Here is a 13,319-nt window from a genome sequence, read left to right as displayed (position 1 = left end):
TTGAGTGACAACAGCCTCAACATAGCCATTCTCCTCATCACTGAGTTCCTTCTCATCAGTTATTTTTTAGCCTAGATTGCACAGATTATATTCCATGCCATCTTCCGCTTTTGACACTTCCTTATCTATTCCATTCTCACTGCTAGTTTCCTGGCCTCCTCCTCCTCCTCCACTGTACTGATCAAAAATCACCACCAGGGAGGCGCAGTCCGTCTTTTAGGGATCCTTGCTGTGGCACTTCGCTGCTGCAGCTTGGTTGTTGCGCAGAGCTTTGTCCTGCAGATGTCGCTGTGATTCCAAACTCAGTTTTTGAAGAGCAGATGATTTCTCGTTGATTTTCACATTTTAGAAAATTGACTTCAAAGTAAAACTAAACAAAATATTGCAAATATATTACATCGCATTATTTGCAAAAACTGAACTCATTTCATCAGCATCCGCGAAACCCCATAAATCAGATGATGTTGGTGAGTACATGAGCGCAAACTAATTGTTCTGAATGAATCCAGGCTGTACGTATGATATGATGAACAGAGGGCGAAGGCTGATCTCAGATCAGCTGAGAGCCTGCTCCAAATGCTGAAGCTCAGCGGTGCTGTTCAGCAAAACTGAGAGACGCAATTAGAACTGGTGAATCTGCCGAGGAAGAGAGCGGACAGCTCACTTTCGGAGATGAAGTTTTGTGTTCTTGTTTGCTTTCTCTCGGGCCTCCTGAGTGTCGTTAGAGGGGAAATGTATACATCGCTGCTGAACGTAAAGCAGGCGGTCAGAGTTGAACGGAAGCTGATCGATTACCTGAGAACTTACATTGACCACGAGTTGGACAGACTTGAAGACATCAAACGGTGAGTAATGGTGAAACACTGGAAACAGATTTGATTGTAAAGGATTTAAACGATGTGTATCTTGGAAAATATCACACAGAATTAAAAGAAACCCCCATAGGTATTGTTATCTCGGTTTGTTCGAGTTTTCCAGAGGTGGTAATTAACCCGGGAGACACTGCACACACACACATAGTAAATAGTAATAGAACAAGCGTTGCAGATGTGAGGCTTGATAGTGAAATGATCATATAATGAACTACATAAACCTTATATGTATGTCATTAAAAAGCAGAAAAAATAGACTAGGTTTTCGTGGCTTTATTTCACAATGTTGTATGCAGGATCACTGTTACAAAACGAAGTCACCTCCCGCTAATTTATACAAATAACTGTAGTTTTGTTTGTTTGTTTTTTTGTAGAATTGCTTCTAATTTTTCTTCTGGTGAAAATAAGGTTTTGTGCATAAAATGCCATTTTAATTATTGAGTTTTTATTGTTTCCAGTCTGAAGACCCTGTTTAATAATTCTGTATCTTCACACAGTTTTTATGCCAAAGTATCCAACCTGCACACAGAACTTTACAAAGGCCCAGCGGTCACAATGGCCAACCCTCTGGTGGCTTTTACTTTGATCAAACGTCTTCATTCAGAGTGGCTGAATGTCGTCTACAGCAATGAAGCCCTCGAGAACCTACAAGGTTGCCCCACTGCCTTCTTCAAAGACACATCTGGTGGTGATATCTAAGCATCCACCCCCCTCTACTGTCACCACCCAACCCCTCACCATTCACCTTTTTGCCCCTCTGCTGTCCAGCTCTCAGGTCCAGTTACGAGGAGGAAGAGGCTGATCTCCCCAATCTGGAAGACCTCCAAGGGGCTGCTAAGGGGCTAATGAGGCTGCAGGATGTATATGCTCTGCAAGTTTCCAGCCTTGTAAGGGGCCGTTTCCAGAGAGTCACTAATGGCGAGTCTGTGGATGTCTACATGCCTGCAGTATCTGTCCAGCTCTCTGGTGATGACTGCTTTCTGGTTGGGAAGGTACTGAAAAAATTATGTACTTTGGAAAAAACACAATCCTGCATGTAAAAGAACAGAAATATTTGGAAAATTTAAGTAACAAAAATAATGGTGCTGTTTTACTATGTAGCTTTTTTTACGTCTGGCTCCCAGCCCAGGGTTTGGTCATGTGATGGGCGATGCCATGTATGTTCTCCTCCTATGCTTAATGTGTTGGGAAAGAAAATCTTCTACTGCTACACAAATACGTGTTCACAATTTTGTCTTATTTGTCTAAGTTTTACACTTTAGATCAAAAAGTAATTTTTACCAAATTGCCTGAAAGGCAAACCATTCATCAGTGAATCTAATAACGACCTAAGCCTACATAAAAGATGGATAAAGCCACAATGACATCATTCAAAGGTTGGCGGGTTGATGTTTAAAGCTTTGAGTCTGGCATTTTGACCATCTCCATATTGGGGTTTTTTGAGCCAGAAGTGAACAAATGAATTTGAAGTTAAATTATCTGTGGACTGTAAAGGGGCATTGCACTTAACTTTCAGTTAGTGCAAACACTGAGAAAACCATAAAAGTGGTGCACAAACCTCTTGGCAGGCTGTTAGTGCAGTTAACCACAGAGCAGGCCATATTATTTGTCCGATTACTGCAGTGAAAATCCTCCAAAATCAATACCAGAAACAAAGTCGAGAGAGAAGGTTCAGTGACTTGATTTAGTAGAGATGACATCTAAACAGGCAGCTGTTAGCTTCAGCTGTATGTGTTGGCTGCACCACCCGCTTTAATCTTTAACAATGCAAGATTATTGTTTTCTTTTAAACAGGAAAATATAGCTGTGTTATAAATGTTTTCAAATAAAATGTGACGAAGCATAAAATGAAAGCAGTGTAGAGTATACAGTATTTGTGCCAACTCTGTATTTCTTAAAAGCACAACAAAGGAAGTGTGGTGCAAGTACACATCTGTCTTCTTTCTGGAACAGCTGTCAGAGTAACATAAGGTAGGAGGAGTCACTGAAGGAAATTAACGTATTTGGAAGTTGGTGTCCTGAAAAGTTTTCACTCTGGTTAACATCCCATTCCAGAGGGCTGCAGTTTTATCCCAGACTTGTTAATAGTTCTGTTGTGGGAACCTAGACTAGAAAACTGGGATTCTTTCCATTGTGTGCCTGGGAATTCTTTTCATGCACAGATGAATATAATATTCTATAGAAGGGGGAAAAAAAGGAGATTTTCCCCACAATAAATTCCACTGTTTTCATGCAGTGGTTATGTGTAAGGGTAGGGCACTGTGTGGGAGAGACATACTCTTGTATGGAAAAGACATTAAGTCATGCTGCAGAAGCTTGTCTTCACTTGTACCAGGGCTGAAATTATGTGAGGCGGTCAGTCAGCAGAGATGCTTAGTTTTAGGGTTTTCTCTATAACAGAGCTCCTGCATGCATGTGCTATCATGTAGTTTTTAAACTGATCTTCAAAACCAGACACATTTAACACAAATTTGAGTGTCTCAGTTTTAGTGGGGAGAGGTTTAGGGCCCTTTAAGGTAATTGCCAGCTGACGCTTCCCTCAGGCTCATTACCTCATCAGCTGAGTATTTTTACACATTTATTGCTCTTTAGGCTATTTCTGTTAAGAATAGCTGATCTTAAATTAAAGAGTGAAATGTGGGTGTAAACCTGTGGTGGATTAACTCAGCATGTGTGATGAGTTGGTGGGCTTCTGTGTGTGTTTGTGGGGGTTAAATAGCACACATGGAGCTGTGGTTGTGGATGTAATCTGTGACGGGAGGAGTCTCTTACAACCCACTTTCAGTGTGGGTGCTGTCAGCCCTTTAGTCAGCACCTACTTCATCAAGTCAGGTCAACTGCTAAACTGCTTTGAACCTAAGTAAAGGAGACCTTTAGTGTTTGTGACTTTCAAAATCTAAAAATGCTGTAGTCCAGTTTTATATTTCCACATCATACATGAAAATGTGATGCAGGGACACACTCTGTGGAAGACATGCCTACATGTAATGCAAATCTACCGCCCATATTCGGTTACAGAAATGTCCAGATTATTTTTTTATCTACTTGCTTCAGGCACTGATGAGAATCAGGCTGCAGAGGTCTGTTAGGTTTACTTTATTGACTCTGCAACCTAGATTTTTTTCCCAATTATATCTTTCAGCTGACACCACTTTGTAGTACTTTATCAGATTTTGCAGAGCTTCTCTAAAATCATGAGACCCAAGGAAAAGAGAAATTCAAAAGACAAAGTCAGTTTTTGAAAGAACAAAGAAGGAATTCATTTATTTTGGTTGTGTGTGTTTATCAGAGATTTGATTCCAGGTGTCAGTGTGCTGCGAAAGGTTTCTGAAACTGGGCCTTGATGGCAGCTGTAGAACATAAGCTGCTACATGATACACGCAGGATAAAAGGGGGGACTAAACAAAAACTGAAAGTGGAAGAGCACAAGGAATAAACACAGGTGGGTGAACAGATGGGCCGACAATAGGGTGAAGGTGAGGGAGAGACAACAAAAGCAAAAATAGCCATAAAGGTGTGGAACAAGAACAAAGGAAAGCAATTAACAAGAAGCACATATAGAAGAATTGAGGAGGTACAAGGCACCACAGGACACACAGAAGAGTAAACCCTAAGAAAAAGGATGGCGGTGATATGCAAAAAAATGAAACAAGATCCTAACCCAGTAAATCCAAAAGAAAAGAATTCAAGTCAAGCTGAAATGGCTAAAATGGCTCAGCCAGCCACAAACATATATCAGCTGACTATCATGAGAAACTATCTGACTCTGGCTGCTGACTCTGACTCTGGCTGGTCTTACAGTTGTTAGTGTGATCCTTACTGAAATCATCCCTGCAACCACAAAACCTCACAAATTCTGGCTGACATGGATGCAGTATTCAGCTCTTCAGTTCTAGACAGACTCTGTTTAAATTGTGAAGTACTTGTTTTTTTTGGTGTTATTGTACCCAGGTGGCCTATGAACAAGAAGACTATTATCACTCAGTGCAGTGGTTGGAGGAGTCTGCGCGCCTTTTCAGGGGAGCAGGAGAGGAGTGGAGCCCTGAAAATGAAGGCACTTTGGAGGATGCTTTGGATCACCTTGCCTTTTCTCACTTTAAAGTAAGTAAACAGACAGACTGAGGAAATTTGCATGATTGATGATTTAGATTTCTCTGAATTCCTTTTCTTGTCTCAGACAGGAAACGTCTCCTACGCTCTGAGTCTATCTCAGGAGTTACTGCATCACAGTAAGGCTCTTAAAACCCCTTTTCTCAGTGAACTGTGTCATCCCTCTCTCAGACTGTTTACACATTTTCTTTCTCAGATCCAATGAATGGAAGAGTTTTGCAGAATGTTAAGAAATACGAGAAGCTCCTGGTTGCTGCTGGTCCACCCAGAGGCACTGGGCTGACGAGACCCTCCTCCAGTTTTTTAAGGACCAGGGACACTTATGAGAGACTCTGCCGGACTCGAGGCTCTCAGGTATTGCAATAATGAGGAGCAGATCAGGACAGGAACACATCAAACTTTTTAAATGTATATACAGTAATGTAGCCTTGAGTTACAGGGTTTTATGTCACTGGATGTTCAGTGTTTCAGGATGCACTTTATTTAAGAGGATGTTTTGTTTTTTCATTTTTACATGGACTACAATTTAAATATTTACATCAGTGTATGTAGATGTCATGTGAGATAAAAGTTGAGGCAATTTTGGAGAGCCTTTTTTAAAATCTTCACATCGGTATGCCAATAAAAATAATTATTTTTTCACCTTTTTTCACCTGAAACATGCCTGCCACACTCATGAAATTATTTCATCAAAAGTAAATACGTATTTATTTACATAGCCTCTTTCAAGATAAAAGCACAAGCACAAACTTCACATCAAATAAAAACAACAAACATGGAAATTGACACTAAGATACTGCTGACAAAAAAAACCAAAACACCACCAGTACTAACAGAGGAAAATCTCAGTGATTTGATTTGATTTTATCCTCTGAGGATCCTTAATTTCTGTCCAAAAACACATGAATCCATCAAATTAGTTTACAAATGTAAGTCTTGACCAAAGTGCCGATCTGAAGTCATAAAGCTTCGCTCCTAGCATACTCTAACAACTTCATTTAATTTCTACATTTTTAGGTCTGTAAAATGTTTTCTTGGCTTTAAAAAGCACCGCAAAAACTCTAAATGTCGTCTTTGTTTTTAAGCTTTTATGTGGTGACAAGATCCATTATATAAGTAACTGTAGATGGATATCCATGTTTTGATCTTGTTAATAGACTTCATATGGTCGTTGCTTCTTACAGCGCAGGCATTTTGCAAATCCCCAACTCTTCTGTGACTACTTCACCAACAACAATCCTGCACTGATACTGATGCCTGCAAAACGGGAGGTGGTGAGCCTGCAGCCGTATGTGGTCCTCTACCATGACTTTGTTACTGACACAGAGGCTGAAGACATCAAGAGCCTCGCCCAGCCAGGAGTGAGTGCTCATCGCATGTGGTCAAACAACCCATGTGCCTTCAATACGTTAGATTTTTGGGAATTAAAAAACAAACAAACAGTGTCTTAACGTCTTGTGTTTTAGTTGATTCCGTCAGATTGTTGAATGGTTTTGTAATCCAAACTTTTGGAGAATCTTGTCAACAAAGGGAGGGGGTTTCCCACATGGGACTCACAAAACATGAATCTGCAAAATGTTAACTTAGCAACAAGAAGTCAAATCAACAAAAGCACTAAATGAACACTTTTTTCCTTTGCAAAGTCACATTAAGGTGTGGGACTGCCAAACTGAAGCATATAATAGATGTTCTAATAGACTAAATCAATACAGTGGGGCAAAAAAGTATTTAGTCAGCCACCGATTGTGCAAGTTCCCCCACTTAAAATGATGACAGAGGTCAGTAATTTGCACCAGAGGTACACTTCAACTGTGAGAGACAGAATGTGAAAAAAAAATCCATGAATCCACATGGTAGGATTTGTAAAGAATTTATTCGTAAATCAGGGTGGAAAATAAGTATTTGGTCAATAACAAAAATACAACTCAATACTTTGTAACATAACCTTTGTTGGCAATAACAGAGGTCAAACGTTTACTATAGGTCTTTACCAGGTTTGCACACACAGTAGCTGGTATTTTGGCCCATTCCTCCATGCAGATCTTCTCGAGAGCAGTGATGTTTTGGGGCTGTCGCCGAGCAACACGGACTTTCAACTCCCGCCACAGATTTTCTATGGGGTTGAGGTCTGGAGACTGGCTAGGCCACTCCAGGACTTTCAAATGCTTCTTACGGAGCCACTCCTTTGTTGCCCGGGCGGTGTGTTTTGGATCATTGTCATGTTGGAAGACCCAGCCTCGTTTCATCTTCAAAGTTCTCACTGATGGAAGGAGGTTTTGGCTCAAAATCTCACGATACATGGCCCCATTCATTCTGTCCTTAACACGGATCAGTCGTCCTGTCCCCTTGGCAGAAAAACAGCCCCATAGCATGATGTTTCCACCCCCATGCTTCACAGTAGGTATGGTGTTCTTGGGATGCAACTCAGTATTCTTCTTCCTCCAAACACGACGAGTTGAGTTTATACCAAAAAGTTCTACTTTGGTTTCATCTGACCACATGACATTCTCCCAATCCTCTGCTGTATCATCCATGTGCTCTCTGGCAAACTTCAGACGGGCCTGGACATGCACTGGCTTCAGCAGCGGAACACGTCTGGCACTGCGGGATTTGATTCCCTGCCGTTGTAGTGTGTTACTGATGGTGACTTTTGTTACTTTGGTCCCAGCTCTCTGCAGGTCATTCACCAGGTCCCCCCGTGTGGTTCTGGGATCTTTGCTCACCGTTCTCATGATCATTTTGACCCCACGGGATGAGATCTTGCGTGGAGCCCCAGATCGAGGGAGATTATCAGTGGTCTTGTATGTCTTCCATTTTCTGATGATTGCTCCCACAGTTGATTTTTTCACACCAAGCTGCTTGCCTATTGTAGATTCACTCTTCCCAGTCTGGTGCAGGTCTACAATACTTTTTCTGGTGTCCTTCGAAAGCTCTTTGGTCTTGGCCATGGCGGAGTTTGGAGTCTGACTGTTTGAGGCTGTGGACAGGTGTCTTTTATACAGATGATGAGTTCAAACAGGTGCCATTCATACAGGTAACGAGTGGGGGACAGAAAAGCTTCTTACAGAAGACGTTACAGGTCTGTGAGAGCCAGAGATTTTCCTTGTTTGAGGTGACCAAATACTTATTTTCCACCCTGATTTACGAATAAATTCTTTACAAATCCTACCATGTGGATTCATGGATTTTTTTTTCACATTCTGTCTCTCACAGTTGAAGTGTACCTCTGGTGCAAATTACTGACCTCTGTCATCATTTTAAGTGGGGGAACTTGCACAATCGGTGGCTGACTAAATACTTTTTTGCCCCACTGTATATGTGTATATGTGTGTGTCACTAACAAACATTATCATTTGACAAGTTTTTTCTTTAACGAAACACATCTTTCGGCCTTTGGAGCTTTTATTTATAACAGATAAAGATTCAGAGTAAACCTTTAAGTCATGTTTCTTGATGGTGAAAAACATCAAATGCTGAATTGTTATAAACAGTTAATACATTTAGTTTTTAAAATTTGGTACACTTAATTAATGCATGAGTAGAGGGAATCTAATATTTTAATATAGATGTATATAAAATGCTGTGAATAGAAATGTAGGTCATAATGAGTACTATTAATTTTAGTGCTTTTTGCTGATCATTCTTTAATTTTGCAAAGACGAGACTTGAATCTAGACCGTGTATAGGTGTGTTACAAAATGCCTCTGACTGCTGGCGTCTAAGCCAGACTTCCTACTGGGAAGATTCTGGAGGGATCATATAGCGGAAGAGTTGGCGTGCTTCCAAACGTTTAGCAAAGCTTAAGGAAAAGAGGAATACATTACTACAAAAACTTGGCTGAATTCCTCAAACTGTCCAAATAAACCAACAGAGCTGGGGCCGATAAATGTTCAGTCCACGATAGCTGAGTCTTAATATCCAATGAGTAAAGTGAAACTTTACTGCAGTGGATCGTCCTGAGAGCTCTTCAGTCTTCTGATGCAGGAAATATTTGGTGGGATAACACATTTGCTGCCCCTATAGTTTCTGTGAGGTTTTGGCATTGTTCAGTGGGTTTTCCATCTCTTGCTCAGATGGAAACCCCTGTACTTATTTCATCATTATGTCAGCTTGTGGGCTGATTGAAAACAGGCCCCTGGTCTTAGTTTGGAGCAGAGAGTGGAATGGAGCATGGTTTCCAGCTTGCTGTTGCTAGATCCCAGAATACAGGTCTGTTAACAAACAGTTTAAATAGGTTTTCTTGGTGATTAATTGTTTGAACTGTATATATTGAGTTGAATATTTCACTACTGATTCTCAGCATGGAAATGTTTGTGTATACCTGTTGGAAAATTGGAAAACAATCATGAAAACCGGAGAAGCTCTGTGGTTTACACAAATATATTTGCGGTGCTTTTTTTCTCAGGTTCTGCTTCACTTTCCTCCAAAGCCCTAAAAAGAAAGAAGGATTAATGGAAACCCATCCTTAGATGCATTAAAGTTTGGCTGCTGTAACATTCGCAAAATTAAGATGCTTTTTTCTGTCTTTGCTAACAAGCTGAGAAGGTCTGTAGTGGCAGCTGGAGAGAAACAAGCAACAGCAGACTATCGGATCAGTAAGAGGTACAAACATCACCTCTTGTTACTCTACTACTGCCATAACAATAAAAACATCTGCTGCAGGTTTACTACTACATGCAGCTGGTATTTCTTTTCAGTCACCGTATCATTTTATTAATCAATATCTTTTATTGCTAGTGCATGGCTGAAGGGCTCAGCACAGTCTATTGTTGGGAAGTTGGACCAGAGGATCTCACTGCTCACAGGTCTGAATGTGAAGCATCCATACGGCGAGTACCTCCAGGTGGTGAATTATGGGATTGGTGGCCATTATGAACCTCATTTTGACCATGCTACTGTAAGTTTGTTGCGTTAGTTGATTAGCGCTTATTTACATGGTGATCGTGGATATTTTAATTGCCTTTATAATGTCTGTTTGCATTTCTGTAAAAACAGTCACCTTCAAGCCCCGTGTTCAAGTTGAAAACTGGGAATCGGGTGGCTACATTTATGATATATGTGAGTAAAGTCGAACCATCTATTGACCCTATTTGACCCCGTAGCTAAAAGTTCTTTGGCAGTTCTTTTTCAGCTGTCCAAAAGTCTAAATTAAAAATAAACACATTTGGAGAACCTGGCCAACTTGGACAGCAAGCCTGAGAAACTGACAACAGTAACTACATTTACACTTTAGGGATATTCTGCCACGCAACAAACTTGAAACAAACTCTCACAGTCACCTTCTTATCTGTCCTGATGCGGTGGCTTCAGGAAATATTTGGTGGGAGAACACATTTATTTGAACCTTTATTTGTGTTCATGTAACCAATTTGTCCTTCTGCTGAGTGCTTTTGTCCTTACAATAAAAGTAAAACTGGGTGGTGATTGAAAAAGAATGAGTCTTCAAACACTGCAGCAGACAGAGCGGCTTTTCATAACATGAGCACGTAAACACAAGACACAGCTCTGAAGGAATGTCCTTTTCCACAGCTCAGCCCGGTGGAGGCAGGTGGGTCCACAGCGTTCATTTACGCCAACTTCAGCGTTCCTGTTGTGGAGGTAAATACACTGCAAATATCTTAGTATCTGTTACTTTTATTTCATATTTTTCCCTTTTACACATTTAAATAAGTTTGGTGTCAAAATACTAAATGTCCGATCACAGAAACAATAGCCTTGAGATGAATTTACTACTTTATTTCACTACTACTTTACTTTGCAAAGTCAGTGGAGGTTTTTTTTTATCTTTTGTTTTTTGGTATGTTTTTCTGGTTGATAAATGAGCTGCAGTGTAAAGTTTAACAGGCCATTCCTGGGGTTTAACCTTTCACCTTAGAACTCATTTCTTGTCCAAACTTCAGAAAAAGATAAAGTGACCAAAAAAAGAAAAAAAAAAGTAAGAAAGAGAAGCCATACACATTGGTGACAAATTAAAAGAAACACCACCATAAAAAGTAAAATACTAGGAAACAATGCCAGCATATTCAATGCCAAGGTGTTCAAATGCCAACACCTTGGCATTGATTCTTCAACTCTCTGGAAGTCTTTGAAAAATGCTCTTTGAAAAGAAATTTCCCCCTTTGGTGTTTTAATTATGGCCGTGGGGAGACAAGGTCTAACATGGTAGTCCAAATCTACCACAGGTTTTAAATTTAGTTTGCTGTGGTTACTGTGAATGCCAAGCACGGTTTAAAGCATTTTTAGACACAATAAACCATTTACTGACCTCTAGGATGTAATATCGTCCTCCTGCGACTGTATTGACTTGCAGACATCCTGTTTAAGGGGACAAGTGGACCATGTCAGCAAATTGCCTCGCACAACAGCAGAATCCAGTGTGCTTTTTTTTTTTTTTTTTTAGGAAAAATAAAATACTTACGCAATAAAATACCCACTTTTTAAACTTGTTTACTTAATAATATTATATAGGCCAAAAATTAAGACTATAGAACTTATTATTAAGTACTTAAAATAACTGATAGTTACTGACCATAGTTTAAACCACACTTCTTTTTTTAAGATACTCAAAATGATTTGTTTTGTTTTTCATGTCACAGAAAGCTGCTATCTTCTGGTGGAACCTGCACAGAAATGGTGAAGGAAACGACGACACACTGCATGCTGGCTGCCCCGTACTTATTGGAGACAAATGGGGTAAGACCCAGGTGCATTATGATGTGACAGGGCTGTGAAAAAGTAGCGTAAATATGGAAAGTAGCAAATCAGTCACCATCGCTTATCCAGCATTCAGCTCTCCTGATATGCTGGTGCACATCTGTACCCCATTAGGCATTTAGAGATGTGGCAGAGAGCAGTTCAGACACTTGGAATGTAAACATCTGCTGATGTCAGATAAGCTGACAGAAAGATATTAATCATTGAAAAACAGCTACAGAAGTATTTAGTGAAGGTGTTGTTTTTAGCAGCCATATATATCGCCAGATATTAACCTCCAGGCTACACTTTCCAAGTACAATGACTCCAAGTACAAGTTGAAAATATTCAACAGCAAAAAAAAAAGAAAAAAACTTTCATGATACTGTTTTTTTTTTCTGTAGAAGATAATTTCACATGATTTGTGTCTGTCTTTGTGTTCCAGTGGCAAACAAATGGATCCATGAGTATGGTCAAGAGTTCCAACATCGCTGCAGTCTGAATCCTCAAGAGTGAAGGGGTGGAGCCATTGCTGGGCCCCTTTGGAGTGCAAGCCTTTGCAATTGTGAGCCACATCTACAGGGAGAGAGAAGGAGGCAGCAGGAAAGTTGATGCACAAGCAAGGGCAGCGAGAGCTGGGGAAGCATGCATCTGTGATTGGAGCCCTAAAGCCCCAGGGATCCTGGAGTGTACAGCGGACACTGCTGCAGTGGACATGGTGGAGGAGGAGGAGGCAGAGGAGGAGTGGGGCATCTGGCAGCCAGCCCCCAAGGGCGAAATGCTCTTTCTGGCCAGTTCCTGCAGATGGATAGAGGCCTTTGCCTTTGCACACTGTGCTGGCTTTAGTACACTGTGCAAGGCTGTTTACCTCCTGACAGCTTTAAACAGAGATCTTATACAGCCCTGTTCCTACACTGGGCTCACTCAGGGATCTGCTTTTACAAATCAAACTTTATTTTGAAATATAAATAGTAAATTAATAATAAATACTAAGTCAACAGAGATAATCAGTGTCTCAGAAAGAATCAGGTTTCAAGAGGTTAAAATCCGAGTCACCAGAGATTAATGTTGTCAGAGCTCAGGCTCGAAGTTCAGGGTGGTGCCAGTGAGTCAAAGGAAGTAGAAATTGTGAATGTGCCTGCACATTCCCAGCTGGCTGAATGATGTGGTCATTGCTGTCTGTGGGAGACTCTTTGAATTTGGTTGGATTTAACTGAATGTCTCATGGAACAAATGAACCAGCAAGAGTAGAGAGTTGAGGTTCAGATTCTGCTCTTCATTAATGTTGGAACTTGTGTAAACTCACATGAACAATCCTGACTGCATACTATTCAGATATGAGTGTCTAAGTAGGTCATAACCCATCATAAAACAGTGCTGAAATTCACTATATGAGGTAGGAAAAGCAGGATTAGATGTATGTGACATTTTGGAGATGCCCTGCTGCTTGAGTGGAAAGGATCTCTGAATAATACCTTTGCTCACCGCAGTGTACACAGACAGTACTTCCAAGTATATAAACCAGCCTGTTTCACATTCCTGCATGCACAGTAAAGAGCAGGATTGTTTTCCCAGGGAGATGATGGATAGACAGGCTCGACTGCTCTGAAGCTCTAATAACGCTTTGCTTGTCATGTGTAAGTC

General features: G+C 40.6%; 1 protein-coding gene across 1 annotated transcript; it reads left to right on the top strand.

Annotated features, from left to right (window-relative positions):
• The first annotated feature begins 568 nt into the window (after window positions 1–568).
• p4ha3 (prolyl 4-hydroxylase, alpha polypeptide III) lies at window positions 569–12,265 on the top strand. Its single transcript, XM_085370643.1, has 13 exons — window positions 569–845; window positions 1,370–1,524; window positions 1,641–1,864; window positions 4,824–4,973; window positions 5,050–5,101; window positions 5,179–5,336; window positions 6,167–6,343; window positions 9,520–9,584; window positions 9,720–9,879; window positions 9,978–10,040; window positions 10,512–10,580; window positions 11,579–11,675; window positions 12,121–12,265. The coding sequence occupies exons 1-13, from the start codon at window positions 673–675 to the stop codon at window positions 12,189–12,191; spliced, it is 1,614 nt and encodes a 537-aa protein (XP_085226769.1). The 5' UTR covers window positions 569–672; the 3' UTR covers window positions 12,192–12,265.
• The last annotated feature ends 1,054 nt before the right edge of the window (window positions 12,266–13,319 follow it).

This window comes from Diplotaxodon limnothrissa, linkage group LG14 (genome assembly GCF_057381915.1).
Source record: "Diplotaxodon limnothrissa isolate DT_005_m linkage group LG14, D_limnothrissa_male_GT1.1, whole genome shotgun sequence".
Lineage (NCBI taxonomy): Eukaryota > Metazoa > Chordata > Actinopteri > Cichliformes > Cichlidae > Diplotaxodon > Diplotaxodon limnothrissa.
Note: the sequence above shows the minus strand (reverse complement) of the source record. Positions and strands in the feature narration are given on the sequence as shown.